The following is a 19,615-nucleotide window of genomic DNA, read 5'->3' as shown; positions in this document are numbered from 1 at the left end:
GGCGCGTGTTGCCTTGGACGTGAAGGACGACGGGCTGGAGCCCTGCGGTAGTGCCGGCACCACACGGCTGCTCGCCCCCTCCACCCACAGGGCACCCCGTTTGTACCGGGTGGGATCCCAGTTTGTACTGGGAGGGGGTCAGAGGATCCAGTTTGTACTGGGAGGGGGGCGGAGGATCCAGTTTGTACTGGGACACGGCCCAGTCTCTATGACGAGTGGATCAGGGGGTCTAGTTTGTACTGTCAGGGATCCAGTTTGAACTGGAAGGCATCGCCGTCTGTACTGGGAGAGTATTGGGCGATCCGATTTGTACCTGGAAGGGGGTTAAAAGGACCCAGTTTATGCTGGGAGGAGGTTTGGTCTGTGCTGGGAGGGTGCCAGGAGGTCTAGTTTGTACTGGGAGACGGCCCAGTCTGTACTGGGAGGGTGCCAGGAGGTCTAGTTTGTACTGGGAGACGGCCCGGTCTGTACTGGGAGGGGATCAGAGGATCCAGTCGCTACTGGGAGAAGTCTGGGGGCTCCAGTTTGTACTGGGAGGGGTTAAACGGATCCATTTTGTACTGGGACTGGGCCCAGTCTGTACTGGGAGGGGGCCAGGGGATCCAGTTCGTACTGGATATGCTCCCAGGCCATACTGGTGGGTGATGTCACGATGCCCCTGGCGCTGCCCCTCCCCCCCAAGGAGAAGGCCACAAGGTCCACAAGGTCCTTTAATGTGGGTCCAGCTGCTGCGCCGGGGGGGGGACAGGGACCCCCCACCCCGGGGATGGGGCCACCGTGGGGCTGGGGGGGCTGCGGCTCCCCACGGGTGCAGCTTGGGGACGCCACCACCGGGGTGTCCCACAGGGACCCCAGGACCTGCCCCCCCCCCAGCCTTCAGGGCGCTCCGTAGATTCCCTCCCCCCCCCCCCCTCCTCCCCAGGGTGGGTGGGGGTCCCCCCAGGGCTCAGGGGGGCTGGCGGGGGGGGGCCCGGAAGAGGCGCCATGCGCCCCGGCAGATGAGGGCGAACCAGTAGAGCTGGGGGGCCAGGAGGGCGGCGGCGGCGGCGTTGTAGGCGGGGGGCAGCGCGGCGGGCACCCCCAGCAGCGGCAGCCCCCGGTGGCGCCCGTAGGCCCAGTAGAGGTAGGGGAAGAGGAGGATGCGGCAGAGGAGGAAGGTCACCAGCAGGGCCACCCCGTTGAGCTTGTGGAGAGCCGTGTGCTGGCGCTGGTACTGCGGGGGGGGAGGGGGGAAGAGGGGTTGAGGGACCCGTGGGCGCCCCAGATGTTCTCCCGGGACCCCAGGGCGTGGGGGCCTACGGGCACCTGGCGTCGGTACGGGGACCCCAGGGGTGGAGGAGCCCGTGGCCACCGGAGATGCTGGCCCGGGCAGAGCAGGGGTCGCGGGGTGCTCAGCGGGAGGTTGTCCCGGCACCCCGGGGCGGGGGGGGGGGAGGGGACTCGCAGGCACCCAGCGCTGGCAGGGGGCGGCCAGGGGCTGTGGACGCGTGGCCAGCCCACCTCTACCCAGGGGCGCAGGGAGCTCCTCAAGACGTCCTGGACACCCAGGGCTTGGTGGCCCGTAGGGTTGGGGACCCCCGGCCACCCCCTGCCCGTGGGGGCCCAGGCGTGCAGGCTCACCAGGATGAGGACCTTGCCGAGGCAGACGAAGGGGGTGCTGAGCTCGGCCATCAGGAGACACCCCAAGAAGAAGTCGCCCTTCCCCTGGCGCCACAGCTGGAGGGGGACGCGGGGGGGGCACAAGGGGATGAGGTCGCGTGAGGACACAGAGGTCATACAAGGACGCAGGTGACCGAAGGATGAGGACACGGTGGTGCCGGACCTGGGCTGTCCCCTCCAAGGAGATCCCATTCCCCATTTCTGCTCCCCGTCAGGGTGGCGAAGGCAGTGAGCACCACGGGGTTGTGGTGGACCTCCATGAGCACGTCCATCCATCCCATGTCCCCAGCTGTCCCCAACCCATCCCCAGGTCCTCAAGGGACCTCAAGCCACCCCACATCCCCATGGGCGTGGGGAAGCCGGCGAGCACCGTGGTGGTGTGGTGGCCTTCCATAACCACATCCATCCCAAGCCGGTGTTCTCCGTCTCGCATCCCCAAGCTGCCTCCGTGTCTCCAACCCTTTCCTTTGTCCCCAAGGTGTCCCCAGCTCCTCCCCATCCCAGTCCCCACTCACGGCGGCCACAGGGAAGCAGACGAGCACCATGGCAGCATGGTGGAGCACCATCAGGAGGTCCTTGCGCAGGTAGGCGCTGGCGGCTGCCCTCAGGGACGGCGGAGGTGCCACCTCGTGTCCCTTCACCCGTCCACGGTGCCAGTGACACAGGAACATGGCGTAGATGTCGTAGATGAAGTAGGGGACAGCGAATTGGGGGTACGCCCCCGCCAGCCAGTGCCTGCGGTGGGGGAGGGGGGGGCGGCAGGGGTGGCATGTCAGGGACCGCGGCATCTGGGGAGGACAGCATCGCTCCCCTCCCCCACCGCAGGGGACCCGGGCATCCCTGCTAATCCCGGCTGAGCCCCCGTGCAGCTGCTCCTGCTTAATCCCCCCCCACCCCCCCACCCCGAGGGACCCAGGCATCCGCGCCGCCCCTCCCCCCGCCTGCGGAACCCAGGCGCCCATGTGCTGTCAGGTGTTAACCTGCCCTGCCATGCAGGGGGGCACCCATGGGTGCTGGGGGGGGGCCGGGGTCTGGGGGTCGTCCATGGGTGCTGGGGGGTGCCATGGGGGTACCCTGTGGGTGCTGAGTCACCCGTGGGTGCTGTGGGGCTGCCATGGGCCTTGGGGGGCACCCATGGGTGCTGAGGAGGGGTCTGGGAGGCACCCATGGGTGCTGGGGGGGTCTGGGGGTCATCCGTGGGTGCTGGGGGGGGGGGTCTGGGGGTCATCCGTGGGTGCTGGGGGGGGTCTGGGGGTCGTCCATGGGTGCCGGGGGGTGCTATGGGGGTACCCTGCGGGTGCTGAGTCACCCGTGGGTGCTGTGGGGATGCCATGGGCCTTGGGGGGCACCCATGGGTGCTGGGGGTGGGGGGGTGTCTGGGGGTCATCCGTGGGTGCGGGGAGGGGGTCTGGGGGTTGTCCATGGGTGCTGGGGGGTGCTGAGTCACCCGTGGGTGCTGTGGGGTGTCCTGGTGCCAGGGCAGCACCCGTGGGTGTTGCGGGTGTCACCCGTGGGTGTGGGGGGGACTCACTGGTCATTGACGACATCGCGGTGGCAGGAGGAGGAGATGATGTACCCGGCCGTGGAGGCCATCACTGCCTGCACCGAGGACACCAGCCTGGGGACGTGGGGGGAGGGGGGCCGCGGGGGGGGCCGCAGGGGGCCAGCCGTCATCGCCACGGGGTCCCCACCCCGCGCCACCGACTGCCATCCCTGTCCCTAAGCCATCCTTGTCCCTGTCCCCACGCCATCGGCGTCACCGTCCATGTGCTCACGCTAATCCCTGTCCTCAGGTTGTCCTTGTCCCCACGCCATCCCTGCCCCCCCCCCCCCCGTGCCACGTCCGTCCCTGCCCCCATCCCTGTGCACCCATGTCCCTGCCCCACCCCCCCCCGCTGTCCCTTGGGCCACATCCGTCCCTGGCCCCATCCATCCCCTTCCCACTCCACCCCTGTCCCCGTCCCTGTCCTTACGCCACGTCCATCCCTCTCCCCGCAGTGTCCCTGTCCCGGTGCCAGCCCTGTCCCCAACTCGTCCCCATGCCTGCCCCCCTCCTTGTGCCACGTCCCTCCCTGTCCCCCTCCCCTCCCTCTCCTCGTCCTCCTCCAGCCCCAGCCCCCGCCCCGTGCCCCCTCCATCCCTGTCCCCCTCCATGTCCTCATCCCCGCCTGGTCCCTGTCCCCCTCCCTCCCCCCCCCCGCCCCGTCCCCATCTCCTCCAGGTACCTCCCCTCCCCCTCCCCTCCAGATCCCTGTCCCCCTCCCCATCCCCTCTCCCTCCCCTCCAGGTCCCTGTCCCCCTCCCCCCCCCATCCCCTCCAGGTCCCTGTCCCCCTCCCCATCCCCTCCCCATCCCCCTCCCCTCCAGGTCCCTGTCCCCCTCTCCATCCCCCTCCCCATCCCCCTCCCCATCCCCTCCAGGTCCCTGTCCCCCTCCCCATCCCCCTCCCCTCCAGGTCCCTGTCCCCCTCTCCATCCCCCTCCCCATCCCCCTCCCCCTCCCCTCCAGGTCCCTGTCCCCCTCTCCATCCCCCTCCCCATCCCCCTCCCCCTCCCCTCCAGGTCCCTGCCCCCCTGCCCGCCCCCCGTACCTGGCCGCCAGGGTGGCCGCATGGGGCTCGGGGCAGCGCCGCCGCAGCGCGGCCTTGGCCAGCAGGAAGAGCCCGGGGAAGAAGAGGAGCCCGGCGGCCAGCGCCGCCCCGGGGGGGGCCATGGGGACAGGGGGCGGGGCTGCGGGGCGGGGCCGCGGGAGGGGCGGGACTGAGGGGGCGGGGCTGCCGCTGGGCCACGCCCCCCCTCAGGCCCGCCCCCCACTCAATTCCATGTATTCATTTCTCGCCGGGCGAGGGCCGCGCGTCTGCCCCGCCCCCCGGAGCTCATGCATATGCAGCAGGCGCCGGGCTGCTCCGCCTCCCGCCTATTTGCATATAGTTGCGTACGGGCCACACACATACACACCCCCCCCGGGCTGCCGCGTCGCCACGGTAACGGCGAGTGGCGCGCACGCGCTCGGCCCTTCTGATTGGTCGGCAGTACACGGGGGCGGAGCAAGCGCGTTGCCGTGGCGACCGCACTGCCGGGGGGGGGGGGGGCGGGGGGCGTTTCCGCTAGGAGATCTTGAATATTCATGAGGTGAGTGGGGCTCAGCGCTGCGCTGGGCCCTTCTGAAGGCTCATTGGCATATTGCTCGTTGCGCCCTAAAATAGTCATGAATATTAAAAGAGGCTTCATGAATATGCAGGAGGGGGCTCCTCTCGGGGGCACCGCCCCTGGCGTTCGCTAAACCCCACCCAGCACGGCGACCCCGCCCCCTCCCGCAGGTGGGCGGGGCGCGTCTCCCCGTGCTCCCCCAGACCCGCCCCTTGCCCGGCAGTGGCGGGGAGGGGGCACTGAGCGCCCGGCCCCGCCCACGGCCAAGCCCCGCCCCCTCCGCTCTGGGGGTCTGGGGGCCTGTTGCCAAGGAAACCACCCACCTCCCTCCCCGCGTTCTGTGGCCATGGGGGGCGCGACCCCCCGAGGGTTCCCCCAAAGCCAAGGGGTCCCCCAAATCCGGGGGGGGCGGGGGGAGGGGAGGGGGCGCCAAGGGGAGGCCAGACTCAGCGGGGGGGTGGGGTGGGTGAGTGCTCGTCCCCAAGTCTGGGGGACCCTCCCCAAATGTTGGGGAAAGGGAAGGAGGGGCACCAAGGGGGGGAGGGCAAAGGGGGGGGGAAATAAAGGGGGGGTCCCTGAAACAGCTATGGGGAAGGGGGGGGGGGTCGTCGTGGTGATGATGGGGTGGGCCCTGCAAGCACGGAAGGACCCCAAAAATGGGGGGGGGGGGGCCCTTCTCCTCCCCCACCCCGTCGGAGGGGGGGTGGGGGAGGGGCAGGGTGCTATTTTTGGCGGCCGAAAGGGCAGAGGTCACCTGAGAAGGTCAGGAAAGGGGGGGGCCCCCACCGGGGAGCCCCTATATAAGGGGGAGCCCCGGGCACCCCCGTGCCGCCCCTGGACCCACCACGGTGAGTGATTTGGGGGGGATCCCTCTCCCCCCGCTGCACCCCAACTCCCACCCCACTGCCTGGACCCCCCCCCCCGCACCCCAAAACTGCTCCCCCCGGGTCTGAGACCCCCCCTCACTCCAATACAGCTCCGCACCCCAAAACTGACCCCCCCCCCAGCCCAAACCATCCTCCCGCAACCCAAAAATGACCCCCCCAGGTATGTAACCCCCCAGCACCCCAAGAAACCCTCCCGCACCCCACCCCCCCCGCACTCTCACCTTCTCCGCCCCCGCACCCCAAAAAACCCCATGCACCCCGAAACCCCCCCGCCCCCCCACTGCACCCCGACAACCCCAGAACCCCCCCAAACACACACACCATAAACCCCTCCCCGGCCCTTCACCCCCTCCCCCAGTCCCGCCAGATCCCCCTGGAACCCCCTGACCACCCCGCCGGGACCCCCTACTCCCGGGGTGGAGGGCACCCCAAAAACCGGGCGGGCCCCACCGTGACTCAGCGCGCCGTTGCCCCTTTAAGGCCGGGTCCCGCGGCGGGCGCGCTGACGTCACGGCGGGGCCGGCGCCGCCCCTCCCGCGCGACCCGCCGCTGCCAGCGACCAGGTGGGGGCGAGGGAAGGGGGGAGGGGGGAGCGGATTGTGAGTGGAAAGAGATAAAATTTGAGGTTAAAATGGGCTTCTGTGAGGTAAAAGTGGCAGGTTTGGAGGCTTTGCGTGAGATTTAGCGGTGAAAAAGGCAGATTTGGGGGGGGCGGAATATTCTGAGGGAAAAGGGGCGGATTTTTTTTGGGGGGGGGCGGGCTTTGGTGTGAAAGGGGCTGGTTTTGGGCCGGGGTGTGCGGATATTCTGAGGTAAAAGGCTTGGATTTTGGGGTCTGGGGCCAGATTTTGGGGTGAAAGGGGCAGAGTTTGGGCTGGGGGGCTATATTTTGAGGTAAAAGGCTTGGATTTTGGGGTCTGGGGGCGGATTTTGGGGTGAAAGGGGCAGATTTTGGGCTGGGGGGGATGTTCTGAGGTAAAAGGCTTGGATTTTGGGGAGTCTGGGTGGATTTTGGGGTGAAATGGGCAGATTTTGGGTGGGGGGAATTCTGAGGTGAAAGATAGAGATTTTGGAGTGAAAAAGCCAGATTTGGGAGAGGTTTGGGAGTGAAAACAGCAGATTTTGGGGTGTGTAGGGAAATTCTGAGGTGAAAAGGGTAGATTTGGGGGAAATTTGTGGGTGAACAAGGCAGATTTGGGGGAGTGGAGGAAATTGTGAGGTGGAAGGGGCAGATTTTGGTTGAAAAAAGGCTGATTCTGGGGTGTGGGGCCAAAATATGGGGGTGTAAGATGCAGATTTGAGGGCAAAAGGTGGATTTGGGGTTTGGGGAGAAACCTTGGGGTGAAAAGGGCAGGTTTTGGGGTGAAAATGGGCAGATTTGGGGTGAAAAGGGTGGATTGGGGGGGCTGAGAGAGGCATACTGGAATAAAAAGGCGGATTTTGATAGCTGGAGGGAGTTTTTTGGGTGAAAGGGGCACATTTTGATGCCTGGGGGCAGATTTGTGGTGAGAAGGGCAGATTTTGAAGCCCGAGGGGGGCAGATTTGGGCTAAAAAGGCAGGGTTTGATTCCTAGAGGCAGATTTTGGGGTGAAAAGGGCAGGCTTTAAAGGTTGGAGAGAGATTTTGGGGTGAAAGGGGCAGGTTCTGGGGCCAAAAAGGCAGATTTTGATGCCTAGAGGGGGATTTGGGGGTGAAAGGGGCAAATTTGGGGTGAAAAAGGCATGCTTGTGGTGAGAAGGGCACATTTTGAGGCCTGAGGGGGCAGATTTGGGGCTAAAAAGACGGTTTTTGATGTCTGAAGACGGATTTTGGGGTGAAAGGGGAAGGTTTGAGGAGCATATGGTGGGTTTGGGGGCCTGGAGGGAGATTTTGGAGTGGAAAGGTCAGGTTTGGCGCCCCGAGGGAGTCAGATTTGGGCTAAAAAGGCATTTTGCTGCATTTTGGAGGCAGATTTGGGGTGAAAGAGGCATGGCTGGGGTGCAGCGGAGAGAGATTTGGGGGTGAAGGGTTTAGACGGGGGGCGACACGTGGGCCCCACGTTGAGGGGGCAGGGGGGGTTGGCAGCCTTCCCGGCCGCTTGGGTTCCTCTTCTTACCCTTGAAATGCCCTTGGGGTTCCCGGAGGGGGCGGGCCCGCCGGAGCCTGGGTCCCCTCCATTCCCCACTTGCCTCCAACGCGCCCGGACACCTGGGACTGTCTCTGCCCCCACCCCTGGGGTCCGTCCGTCCCCCCCCAGACACCTGGGTCCCCACTGGGTGCCTCCCCCCACAAACTCCTGCCACCCCCCCGCCCCGGGTGGGCCCCCCCCCTCCCCTCAAACTCCTGGGGCCCCATGTCTTGCCCCCCCCCCGCCCCCCCGCGGGGCAGCCATGGGGACGGGTGGGGCCGTCACGTCTCAAGGTGTGGCTGCTGTCACTGCTGATGTCACTACAGGCGCCAAGATGTCCCCACCGGTGGCAGCGTTGACCCCAGAGCAGAAGCAGGAGCTGGCATCCATTGCCCAGCGCATTGTCGCCCCTGGCAAGGGTATCCTGGCTGCCGATGAGTCCACTGGTGAGTGACTGGGGGGCACTGGGAGGGGACTGGGGGCTACTGGGAGGTTACTAGGAGAGACTGGAGGGCAGTGGCAGGGGACTAGGAGGGACTAGGGGGCACTGGGAGGAAACTAGGAGGGACTGGAGGGCAGCGGCAGGGGACTGGGAGGGGGCTAGGAAGGACCGGGGGGCACTGGGAGTGGACTGGGAGGGACAAGGGGGTACTGGGAGAGCACTGGGGGCTACTGGGAGGTACTGGGACAGAGGGAGGGGCTTAGGAGGGCACTGGGAGTTACTGGGAGCTACTGGGGAAGAACTGGGACACTACTGGGAGCCACAGGGCCTGCATCAGGCAGCCAGTGGGGCAATACCAGTGGAGGGCACTGGGAGCTACTGGGCAGCAGTGGGAGGGCACTAGGAGTTTACTGGGATCCACTGGGAGGGCGCTAGGAGTTTACTGGGAGATACTGGGGAAGCACTATGAGTTCACTGGGAGCTACTGGGAGACACTGGGACAGCACCAGGAGACCAGTGGGAATTAGTGGGCTATACTGGGATGAACTGGTTTGTACTGGAATGGCCGCAGGCAGGATTGCCAAGCGGCTGAGAACTTCAGTGTGGCAGTGGGAGATCCCTACAATCTCCTGGAGCTGAGCTGGGAGCTACTGGGAGACAATGAGGCAGCACAATGAGACCAGTAGCTGTTACTGGCCGTTACTGGGTTGAACTGGTTTGTGCCGGGGTGGCTGCACGGAGCATGGGGAAGCGCCTGAGCACCCTGAGTGGTGCCAGGGGAACCCTGAGAGCTCCTGGGCCACCCCAGGGCAGCGTCAGGAGACCAGTTGGGGTTACTGGGCCATACTGGGAGTGACTGGTTTATACTGGGACGGTTGCAGGCAGCATCGCCAAGCGGCTGAGCTCGGTGGGGGCGGAGAACACCGAGGAGAACCGGCGCTGGTACCGGCAGCTGCTCTTCACCGCCGACAGCCGGGTGGACCCTTGCATCGGCGGGGTCATCCTCTTCCATGAGACCCTCTACCAGAAGACGGACGACGGGCGTCCCTTCCCCCAGGTCATCCGCAGCAAGGGCGCCCTCGTCGGCATCAAGGTGGGGACACCGGGGGGGACACGGGGGCTCCTTGCCACCTCCGGAGGGTCTTGTGGCATCGCGGCGGGGCCGTGGGGACCTCGCGGGGGACGCTGGAGAGACACAGGGACGGCAGGAGGGGACAGAGGGGTGGCAGGTGGGCTGGGGGGGCGCAGGTGAAGTGGGGAGGGGATGCGGGGACAGGGTGGGGACCAGGCCAGCACCCCAGTGACCCTGTCCCCGTCCCCCAGGTGGACAAGGGGGTCGTTCCCCTGGCCGGCACCAACGGCGAGACCACCACCCAGGGTAAGTGACAGCCGCGTCCCCAGGGGTGGCCCCAGCCACGTCCCCATCCCTGATGCCACCCCTGATGCCACCCCGCGTCCCCATCCCTGATCCCACCACGGCATCCTCATCCCTGACGGTGTCCCCACTGGTGTCCCTGTCCCTGACGTCCCTGCCGTGTCCCCAGGGCTGGACGGGCTGATGGAGCGCTGCGCCCAGTACAAGAAGGACGGGGCTGACTTCGCCAAGTGGCGCTGTGTCCTCAAGATCTCGGAGCACACGCCCACGCGCCTGGCCGTGATGGAGAACGCCAACGTCCTCGCCCGCTATGCCAGCATCTGCCAGCAGGTCCCCGTGGCCCTCCCTGTCCCCAACCCTGTCCCCGTGTCACCTCCGGGTGCCCTATGGTGCTTGGTGACCTCCGACCTGCAGGGTGACACCGTGACATGGCACCTAGACCTGGGGTGGTGGCACCTTCATGCCGTTGGGTCGCTTCAGTGTCCCCGTGTCACCTGCCTGTCCCCAACCCCATCCCTGTGTCCCCTCCAGGTGTCCTGCGGTGCCTGGTGGCCTCCCAGCTGCAGTCAGTGTCACCCAAGCATGGCGTGGTGACAGGAGGGGGCACTGAGACGTGACACAGTGTCCCATCCTGCTGCCCTAGGGCACCTGGGCCACCTCCCACTGCACCGTGTCCCCCTGCGGGGTGACCCTGTCCCCAACATCCCCCATGTCCCCACAGAACGGCATTGTCCCCATCGTGGAGCCCGAGATCCTCCCAGATGGTGACCACGACCTGAAGCACTGCCAGTACGTCACCGAGAAGGTGGGTGACGTCCCCCGCGTGTCCCCAGCACGTCCCTGCCCATCCTCGCAGCGTCCCCAGCACCATCCCCTGTGTCCCCAGGTGCTGGCAGCCGTCTACAAGGCGCTGAGCGACCACCATGTCTACCTGGAGGGGACACTGCTGAAGCCCAACATGGTGACACCGGGCCACGCCTGCACCAAGAAGTACAGCCCCGAGGAGATCGCCATGGCCACCGTCACCGCCCTGCGCCGCACCGTGCCCCCTGCCGTCCCTGGTCAGTGCCACGGGGCCCCGCGGCCACACCCCACGGTGTCCCCGGCTCCATAGCCATGTCCCTGTGGTGTCCCCATGGCCTTGGCCACGTCCCCATCCTCATGGCTGCGTCCCCATGGCCAGGGCCACGTCCCTGTGGTGTCCCCACTTCCACGGCCACGTCCCTGTGGTGTCCCCATGGCCATGGCCACATCCCCACGGTGTCCCCACTTCCACGGCCACGTCCCTGTGGTGTCCCCATGGCCATGGCCACATCCCCACGGTGTCCCCACTTCCACGGCCACGTCCCTGTGGTGTCCCCATGGCCATGGCCACATCCCCACGGTGTCCCCACTTCCACGGCCACGTCCCTGTGGTGTCCCCACTTCCACGGCCGTGTCCCCACTTCCACGGCCACGTCCCCACGGTGTCCCCACGGCCATGGCCACATCCCTGTGGTGTCCCCATCTCCACGGCCATGTCCCCACAGTGTGCCAACAGCCACGGCCATGTCCCTGTGGTGTCCCCATCTCCACGGCCACGTCCCCATGGTGTCCCCATCTCCATGGCCACGTCCCCACAGCCATGGCCACATCCCCATGGTGTCCCCATCTCCACGGCCACGTCCCCATGGTGTCCCCATCTCCATGGCCACATCCCCACGGCCATGGCCACGTCCCTGTGGTGTCCCCATCTCCACGGCCACGTCCCCATGGTGTCGCCATCTCCATGGCCACGTCCCCACGGCCATGGCCACGTCCCTGTGGTGTCCCCATCTCCACGGCCACGTCCCCATGGTGTCCCCGTCTCCATGGCCACGTCCCTGTGGTGTCCCCATCTCCACGGCCACGTCCCCACGGTGTCCCCATCTCCATGGCCACGTCCCCACGGCCATGGCCACGTCCCCATGGTGTCCCCATCTCCACAGCCACGTCCCCACGGTGTCCCCATCTCCATGGCCACGTCCCCACGGCCATGGCCACGTCCCTGTGGTGTCCCCATCTCCACGGCCACGTCCCCACGGTGTCCCCACGGCCTTGGCCACGTCCGTGTGGTGTCCCCATCTCCACGGCCACGTCCCCACGGCCACGGCCACGTCCCTGTGGTGTCCCCATGGCCTGGGCCGCATCCCCGTGGGCAGCCTGCTGAGGGTGTCCCCGTGTCCCCAGGCATCACGTTCCTGTCGGGGGGGCAGAGCGAGGAGGAGGCGTCCCTCAACCTCAACGCCATCAACCGCTGCCCGCTGGCGCGGCCCTGGGCGCTGACCTTCTCCTACGGGCGCGCGCTGCAGGCCTCCGCGCTGCGGGCCTGGGCCGGCAAGAAGGACAACACCAAGGCGGCGCAGGAGGAGTACGTCAAGCGGGCGCTGGTAGGTCACCGTCACCGCCACGGCCGGCGGCAGCGGGGGAGGGGGCGTGGGGACAAGGGTCAAGTGGCCCCGGGGGAGGACAGCGTGGAGGGGACAGCGTGGTGGGTCACCCGTGGGACAGCCAGGGGATGGGGGGGACACGGCCACGGTGGCGCTGGCAGGGGACGGCCTGGAGGGTCCGATGGGCCACCCGTGGGTGTATGGGGACATCGGGGACACGCGCACACACGCACACACGACAGGGCAAGGGGCACCACAAGGCTGGCCTGGGTGGGGACCTGGTGCTCATGGGTCACCTGCCGGGGACGTGTGGGGACATGGGGGACGCAGGCAGGGTGGCCCCGGTGGGGTGCGCCACCCCTGGGGGCATGGGGACAGCGCCAAAGCCGCCCAGGAGCAGGAGGTCAGGCCTTGGGACGTCACCCGTGGGTGGCCATGGGGCCAGCTGCCAGGCTGGGCTCCGGGGACAGCGCTGTCCCCAGGGGGTGGCACCAGCGCTGCGAGCGGCGTCCCCTGTGTCCGGGGGGCGCCACCGCCCTCACACACGTGTCCACGTGGTACCACCGGCACCGCCATTGTCACCTGCGTGTCTGGGTGGCGCCACCGCTGTCCCACGTGTGTCGGAGGGGTGTCCCCGCTGTCCCGCGCGCGTGGGGGTGACGTCACGGCCCGCGGTGACGCTGTCCCCCCCGCCCCTCCCCCAGGCCAACTCGCTGGCCTGCCAGGGCAAGTACAGCCCCAGCGGCCCGGCGGGGGCGGCCGCCAGCGAGTCGCTCTTCATCTCCAACCACGCCTACTGATGACGTCACCGCCGCGCCAACAGCGCCCGGACGCGCCGCGCCACGCCTCGTCCCGCGCGCCCGCGCGCGCCGCCTCCCCCCCCCCCCTCCCCCCCCCCCTCCCCGCCGCGGCGGGAAAATAAAATGGCGCCGGCCTGAGCACGCGGGAACCGGGTGTCCGGGGCGGGGGGGGGAGGGGGCGGGCGGAGGAGGGGGAGGGGCGACGCGCGCGCTCGGTCTGGCCCCGCCCTTCGTGCGCTACTTCCTGCCGGCCGCTGCGCTTCCGCTTCCGGCCAGTGGGCCGGCCCGGAAGTGACGCGCGGCTGTGGCGGCGGAGGGTCGCGGCCGGTGGGTCTGGGAGAGGCCGCGGGGCGGGGGTGTGGGGCAGGGCAGGGGGCTGGGGGCTGGGGCGGGGGGTGTGGGGTTGGGGGGGGGGGCGGGGCGGAGTTGGGCGCCCGGGGGCACCCGCGGGGTGTACGGGGTGGTTGTTGCGGGGCTGGGGGGGAGGAGCGGGCGGCTCCGGGGGGGGGGAGGGGTGCGGTGCGAGCGCGATGTGGGGCTGGGGGCAGCTACGGGGCCGGTACGTTGTTGTTCCCCCCCCGGGGCAGCGGGGGATCCCGCGGGGCGGGGCTGTCGCAGCGTGGCTCCTGCCCCCTGTGCGGTGGAGGGGGGCAATTAGCGTGGGGGGCGCTAATTACCCCCTGGGGGCGCGCTGGTTGCGGCAGCCATGGGGGAGCTGAGTGACCTGGACCGGCAGATCGAGCAGCTGCGGCGGTGCGAGCTTATCAAGGAGAGCGAGGTCAAGGCCCTGTGCGCAAAGGCCCGGTAATTAATCACCCTTGCTAATTAGCACACACACCCCCCTCCCCCCGGGTTAATTACCTGCTCCCTCTGGGTAAATTAATTCCCCGTCCCCCATCCTGCTTCGTTTTTCGCCCCAGGGAGATTTTGGTGGAGGAGAGCAACGTCCAGCGGGTCGATTCTCCCGTCACTGTGAGTTGGGGGGCGGCTGGGGGGCAGGTGGGGGGAGGGGGAGGTGATCTGGGGGGGGCTGGGGGGCAGAGCCAGGCCTTAGGGGGCAGCAGGGGGTCCTAGGGGGGTACCCTGGGGGGGGCTCTGACCCCGGCGCTTTCCGCCCCGCAGGTGTGCGGTGACATCCACGGGCAGTTCTATGACCTCAAGGAGCTCTTCAGGGTGAGCTGCCCCCCAGGTTCCTCCCAGCAGGACCCCCAACCCCTCAGTGCTCCTCTGCCCCTCCCCCCCCCCCCCCCCCCACCCCCCCCCGGCTGTGCTTGTGCGCCCTGGCTGAGCCGCCCAGCTGCTGCTGCGGGCCGTATCGCCTCGTGACGACTGCGCTGCCCCCCAGCCGCCCCCCGAGTGCCCCCTCACCTCACGCTCATCTTCCTGCCCCCCAAGCACCACCCAACCAATCGCTGCCTTATTGCCCCCCAACGACTTTTTCTTGTCCCTTTATTGCCCCCCAAGTGCCCCCCAAGTGCCCCCTAAGCTCCTCCTGCCCCCCAGGTCGGGGGGGACGTCCCAGAGACCAACTACCTGTTCATGGGGGACTTTGTGGATCGGGGCTTCTACAGCGTCGAGACCTTCCTGCTGCTGCTGGCGCTCAAGGTGGGACCCAGGTGCGGGTGGGGGGACGCCCGTGGGTGACCCGCGTGTCTGGGGAGGGGACCCAGGCGTCTGGGGGGCACCCACGGGTGACGCGGTCGTCCCTGCGCGGCAGGTCCGTTATCCCGACCGCATCACGCTGATCCGGGGGAACCACGAGAGCCGGCAGATCACCCAGGTCTACGGCTTCTACGACGAGTGCTTGCGGAAGTACGGCTCCGTCACCGTCTGGCGCTACTGCACCGAGATCTTCGACTACCTCAGCCTCTCCGCCATCATCGACGGCAAGGTCGGCGTGCCCGCGCGCGCGAGGGTGTGCGGGGGCGGCGGGTGACGGGGCCGCAGCAGCAGGTGCGCTCTCGGCGGCCTCCTGGCTGCCGAGGGGTGCTCTGAGCACGCTGGGGTGTCGCGGCACGCGTTGGGCACGTACAGGGGGGCAGCTTGGCCCCGGGGTGGCATCACGGGGGGGGTCGCATCAGGGCCTCATCCTCCCCAGGGTCCCTTGGCCTCCCCGGGATTCCTCCAGCCTCGCGGGGCAGGTGCGGGCGCCGCACACGTTAAGCAGACGCGTGTCTTTGCAGATCTTCTGCGTGCACGGGGGCCTCTCGCCCTCCATCCAGACGCTGGACCAGATCCGCACCATCGACCGCAAGCAGGAGGTGCCCCATGACGGCCCCATGTGTGACCTGCTCTGGTCTGACCCCGAGGGTAGGTGCCACACACGTGTATTGGCCCGTGTTGGTGCACGTGCAGCGGCGGGATGAGGACGGCCACCCTGTGTCACCCCCCTTGGCCTCCCGGCCCCCATCGGGATGGCCACGGCACCTGCAGCGACGCGTGGCACACGTGCGCGTCGTGTGTTATCCCTGCGGCTCGAGGTGACGCGTGACCCCCCAGCCACACCAAGCTCGGGCGTGTGACACACGTGTGACCCCACAGCCACAGCGGGCTGCTCTGCTTGACACGTGGACACGCGTGACGCAGCCACGCTGGGGTGCTCCACGTGACGTGTAACATATATCTGGGTCACGTGTCCCTCCGCGCAGCCCGCAGCCTGGCCCGTGTGGCTCGGTGTGACACACAAGAGCGCACACACATGCCCCCCCCCCCCCCCCCCCGCGCAGCCCCGCAGCAACCCGTGCCCTGCTGTGACACGCGTGTGGCGTGTTGGCAGACACGACTGGCTGGGGCGTGTCGCCGCGGGGGGCCGGGTACCTCTTTGGCAGCGACGTGGTGGCTCAGTTTAACGCCTCCAACGACATCGACATGATCTGCCGCGCCCACCAGCTTGTCATGGAGGGCTACAAGTGGCACTTCAACGAGACCGTCCTCACCGTCTGGTCCGCCCCCAACTACTGCTACAGGTCAGGCGAGCGCGGGGGGCGCGGGGGGCGCGGCGGGGGGGACCCAGGCAGGAGCATCCTTGCGCGGTGGCTGCAGGATTGACGGCGGGGGTCTTGGCCCGGCGGGGACGTGCTGAGGGGGGAGGGGTGGTTCCCACACGCTAAGAACACGCTGACGTGTGCTGGGGGTGAGGTGGGGAACACGTGGCCCCAAGCGATCCTTGAACGAGATGAGCTTTGTCACGGGGCGGGCCGCCGACTGCCGCTGCGGGGGAGGTGACACGCCAAGAGCACGCTAAGGACACGCTAGGCAGCGTGTGACGAGGGATGGGTGCTGGGGGAAGAGGCTTCCAGTGACAGGAGAAGGGCCGTGTCCCTGCCACGGGTTGGCCTTCCCCAGGGTGTCTCGCTAAGCGCACGCTAAGCGCACACTAAGCACACGCTCTGCCCCGCAGGTGCGGGAACGTGGCGGCCATCTTGGAGCTGGACGAGCACCTGCAGAAGGAGTTCATCATCTTCGAGGCGGCACCGCAGGAGACGCGGGGGATCCCCTCCAAGAAGCCGGTGGCTGACTACTTCCTGTGACCCCCCGGCCCCGCTGTGTCCCCACCAGGTCACCTGTGTCCCCCGGGGTCTTCCACGGCCACCGCAGCCACAGGAGACGTGGGGCATCCCCTCCGCAGTGGCCACCGTTGGTGGCATCTAGGGACGGTGGAGGACAGCATCGCGTTCCTCGTCCCCTCTGAGGCCACCGTGATGTCCCCTAGGGCCACCCCCTGCCCCCCGCCCCCGAAGTGGCCTTCTTATCCCCCGTCCCCCTGGGTCACCCTCCACAGGGGGCACCCTGATGCCCTTCACGCCCCTTGGGGACGCGCCGGGAGTCTTGGGGACACCTGTGACCTTTGGGGAGACCTGTAACATTTGGGGGCCCCTGCCGTGACCCTCGGGGGTTCCCCCCGCCCACCCCCGGGGTGTGTCCCCCCCCTCCTCCCCACGCATTTTGGGGTGAAAACGGGGATTTTTTTCGACACCGTTTTAGCTCCTTTTAGATAAAAAACCACCAAAACCTCCTCAAAGTGTCGGAAAATGTGGGGGCGGGGGGCTGTAGGGAGACGGGGCATATGGGAGGCACGGGGATGGGGGATGGGGGGGGGAGGGGCATAGGGAACGTGAGGGAGGGGAACGTAGAGAATAGGGGCGGCTACAGGGGACGGGGAGGGGGTTGTCGGGGTCACGTGGGGTACGGGCGGCTATAGGGGACCCGGTCGGAGACACGGGGGCTGTGGGGGACGCCGAGGGCTACGGGGGACGCAGGGGTGGGAGCGGCGGAGGGTGGGAGTATGGGGCATATGCGGGGCTGTAGGGGGCTCTGGGGGGGGGAGGGGACACGGGGGGCTGCGAGGACACCTGTAAGACCGTGAGGAGGAGCCGGGGCGGGGGTGGCGGGGGAGCGGTGCCCCCGTGTCTCCCGTGAGCCCCCGGGGCTGGCCCAACATGGCCGCTCTCCCATCAGCCCCTGGGCCTGAGCCATCATGGCTGCTCTCCCATGAGGCCCTGGGGCCGTCCGAACATGGCCGCTCTCCCGTGAGGCCCTGGGGCTGAGCAAACATGGCTGCGCTCCCATCAGCCCCTGCGGCTGACCCGTCATGGCCGCCGTCGGCTCCCGAGCAGCCTCGCCGCCACGTGCCGAGCCGTGATGTCACTGGGGGGGGGGGGGGGGGGGGGGGCGGTGCGTGACGGCAGCCGCCAGGGGCGGGGCAGCCGTCAGAGGGCGTGACCGGCCGCCACGCGCCGCCCGCCGCCATCTTTCCCCTCCTCCCGCCTCTCGCCGCCCGGCCGCCCTCTCGCGAGGTTTGGCGGCGTGCCTCGGCCCGGCTGCGGGGGAGGTTGGGGGGGGGGGGGGGGGGGATTGGGGGTGCGCGCGCCCCCGTGACATCTCGCGGGAGCTCTCCGGCCGCCGCGCCGAACTCTCGCGAGATTCGCGGCGGCCCCGCCCCTTCGGCCGGCAGCGCGCGCGCGGCGGCCGCCGCCGCCATTTTGCCGCTGGCTCCGGCGCGGCGGACTCCATTTCCCGTGAGCCCCAGGGCGGTGGCGGGCCCGGGGGGCGGCGGGTGGGGGGCGAGGGGAGGGAGGGGGGGGGGGACGGCGGTGGGGTCCGGGGCGGGGGGGGGAAGGGGGGGGCGGCGGCGGCCATTTTGCGGCGGCGGATGGCGGCGGCTCCGCGGCGGGGCTGAGGCCGGCGGAGGCGGAGCGGGAGGCGCTTCGCCGGGTCCCCCCGCCCGCCCGCCCTCCCCGCGGAGGTGCCGGGGCCGCGGCGGGAACGGCCGGGAGCGATCGGTAACGACAGCGCTGCTCGGCCCCCCCCCCCCCCCCCCCCCCCCGGGAAAGGGCGGGAAGGGGGTGAGGGGCGGCGTGGGGCGGGGGGGCCCCGGTGTGGGGCGGGGGGGCCCCGGTGTGGGGCGGGGGGCTGCCGTGAGGGGAGGGGCCCCGCGGGGCTGGGGGAGGCCCCGGTGTGAGGCGGGGGCTCCCCGTGTGGGGCACCCGTCGGGTCGCGCTGCGGGTTTCGGGGGGGGGAGGGGAAGGACCCCCGTGTGGGGCGCCCCGGGGCCTGCGGGGGGGCGGCCCTGCTGCAGAGGAGCCCGTTGTGGGGTGGGGGGTCCCGCCGGGGGGGGGGACACCCCTACCCGGGGCTTGCGGAGCCTCTTGTGGGCCGGGGGGGGAGGGGGCACCCCCGTGTGGGGCGGGGGATGCGGCCGTGAGAGCCCGGGACCCCCCCCAGGGGCACCCCCGTGCCATAGGGCAAAGTTCAGAGGGTACCCAGGGGCGGGGGGGGGGCGGGGGCCTCCCTTCGTCTGGGGGTCGCTGGGGCGGGGGCAGCACCCACGGGTGGGGGTCACCCATCCCCCCCCACCCCCCCTCTTCCCTCAGGAGCGCCCCCCCCCGCGCCACCGACACCGTGGAAGTGGAGTGTGAGGAGGAGGAGGAGGGCCCCGCGCACACAGGTGGGCAGCGGCACCTGGGGGGGGGGGCAGCACCCATGGGTGCCCCCCACCCTGACCGCCCCTTCCCCCTTCGCAGGCGGCTCGGCAGAGCGCAGGCTGGGCCGCCCGGGCGCCCAGGAGCTGGACGAGGGCTCGGCCCGGCGGCCGCCGGCGCAGGATGAGGCCCCCCCTTCCCAGCATGCCCTGGGGCAGGCGGGTGGCCCCGGGGCCCCCCCCTGCCCCCCACCCTGCCCCCACCCACCGCTGCACCCCCAGGTGAGGGGGGGGCTCACCACTGTCCCCCCTCTGACGCCCCACCCCCCACGTTTTGCACCCCCAAAGTGGCCCCCTCCGTCCTTGCCCCCCCGAATCGAGCTCCCTCCTGGTCTCTCCACGGTTTTATTTGTATTTTTTTGCACCCCCCGAGTCTCTGTGGTCCCCCTCCCCCCCCCAAAACGCTCCCCCAGACCTTGAACCCTGGAAGCGGCGCCCCCCGTCTCCCCCCTGCGCCCCAGGAGCGCTCCGCCAGTCGTTGCAGCCACAGAACGACACCCCCCCCCCCCTCAAAACGTGCACCCCCCAGAGTGACACCCCCCCGAAACCTCCAGGACCCCCCAGTGAGCTCCCCTGACCTTCTGTAGTTTGGTGTCTTTCTACATGTTTTGATATGTTGGATTATTTATATCTCCAAAGCGATCACCGGGCCCCCCCCCACCCCCCCCCACCCCCCCCACCCCCCCCACCCCCCCCCACCCCCCCCCACCCCCCCACCCCCCCCACCGGAGCCTCAGCCCCCACCGGGTTCAGCGACTCCCTCCAGAACCTCCCAAACAGTGGCGGGGTCTCTGGGACCTCCCCCAC

The 19,615-nt window shown here is 69.1% G+C and overlaps 4 protein-coding genes across 11 annotated transcripts; 3 read left to right on the top strand and 1 right to left on the bottom strand.

The window, feature by feature from the left end:
• Nucleotides 1-898: 898 nt before the first annotated feature.
• Nucleotides 899-4,602, bottom strand: TLCD3B (TLC domain containing 3B). Its single transcript, XM_037374954.1, has 5 exons — nt 4,250-4,602; nt 3,191-3,277; nt 2,175-2,394; nt 1,621-1,716; nt 899-1,213 (listed from the first exon to the last, which is right to left on the bottom strand). Exons 1-5 carry the CDS (start codon nt 4,369-4,371, stop codon nt 947-949), a joined length of 792 nt encoding a protein of 263 aa, XP_037230851.1. The 5' UTR covers nt 4,372-4,602; the 3' UTR covers nt 899-946.
• Nucleotides 4,603-5,546: 944 nt separating this feature from the next.
• On the top strand, nt 5,547-12,966 carry ALDOA (aldolase, fructose-bisphosphate A). 7 transcript variants are annotated; one of them, XM_037374944.1, is made up of 9 exons: nt 5,547-5,656; nt 8,130-8,249; nt 9,127-9,338; nt 9,569-9,623; nt 9,790-9,950; nt 10,342-10,425; nt 10,507-10,681; nt 11,829-12,028; nt 12,733-12,966. In XM_037374944.1, the coding sequence occupies exons 2-9, from the start codon at nt 8,138-8,140 to the stop codon at nt 12,826-12,828; spliced, it is 1,095 nt and encodes a 364-aa protein (XP_037230841.1). In that variant the 5' UTR covers nt 5,547-5,656; nt 8,130-8,137; the 3' UTR covers nt 12,829-12,966. The 7 variants fall into 7 exon arrangements, with proteins under 7 accessions (XP_037230841.1, XP_037230844.1, XP_037230843.1 ...); XM_037374947.1 differs by lacking the exon at nt 5,547-5,656 and adding an exon at nt 6,154-6,258; XM_037374946.1 differs by lacking the exon at nt 5,547-5,656 and adding an exon at nt 6,242-6,341.
• Nucleotides 12,967-13,066: 100 nt separating this feature from the next.
• On the top strand, nt 13,067-16,843 carry PPP4C (protein phosphatase 4 catalytic subunit). 2 transcript variants are annotated; one of them, XM_037374951.1, is made up of 9 exons: nt 13,067-13,155; nt 13,533-13,632; nt 13,749-13,800; nt 13,951-14,001; nt 14,332-14,433; nt 14,546-14,719; nt 15,012-15,138; nt 15,605-15,794; nt 16,229-16,843. In XM_037374951.1, the coding sequence occupies exons 2-9, from the start codon at nt 13,535-13,537 to the stop codon at nt 16,356-16,358; spliced, it is 924 nt and encodes a 307-aa protein (XP_037230848.1). In that variant the 5' UTR covers nt 13,067-13,155; nt 13,533-13,534; the 3' UTR covers nt 16,359-16,843. The 2 variants fall into 2 exon arrangements, with proteins under 2 accessions (XP_037230848.1, XP_037230850.1); XM_037374953.1 differs by lacking the exons at nt 13,067-13,155; nt 13,533-13,632 and having other exon boundaries at nt 13,743-13,800; nt 14,293-14,433.
• A 576-nt stretch (nt 16,844-17,419) lies between these two features.
• LOC119142223 (formin-like protein 4) lies at nt 17,420-19,030 on the top strand (the record flags this gene model as incomplete). The annotated part of the gene is made up of 4 exons (XM_037374943.1): nt 17,420-17,456; nt 17,625-17,846; nt 18,702-18,775; nt 18,852-19,030. Coding segments are annotated over exons 1-4 (512 nt in total), but the record flags the coding sequence as incomplete, so codon positions are not given.
• Nucleotides 19,031-19,615: the final 585 nt, after the last annotated feature.

Source organism: Falco rusticolus, unplaced genomic scaffold (genome assembly GCF_015220075.1).
Source record: "Falco rusticolus isolate bFalRus1 unplaced genomic scaffold, bFalRus1.pri scaffold_92_arrow_ctg1, whole genome shotgun sequence".
Lineage (NCBI taxonomy): Eukaryota > Metazoa > Chordata > Aves > Falconiformes > Falconidae > Falco > Falco rusticolus.
This window is presented reverse-complemented; position numbering and strand designations above follow the sequence as displayed.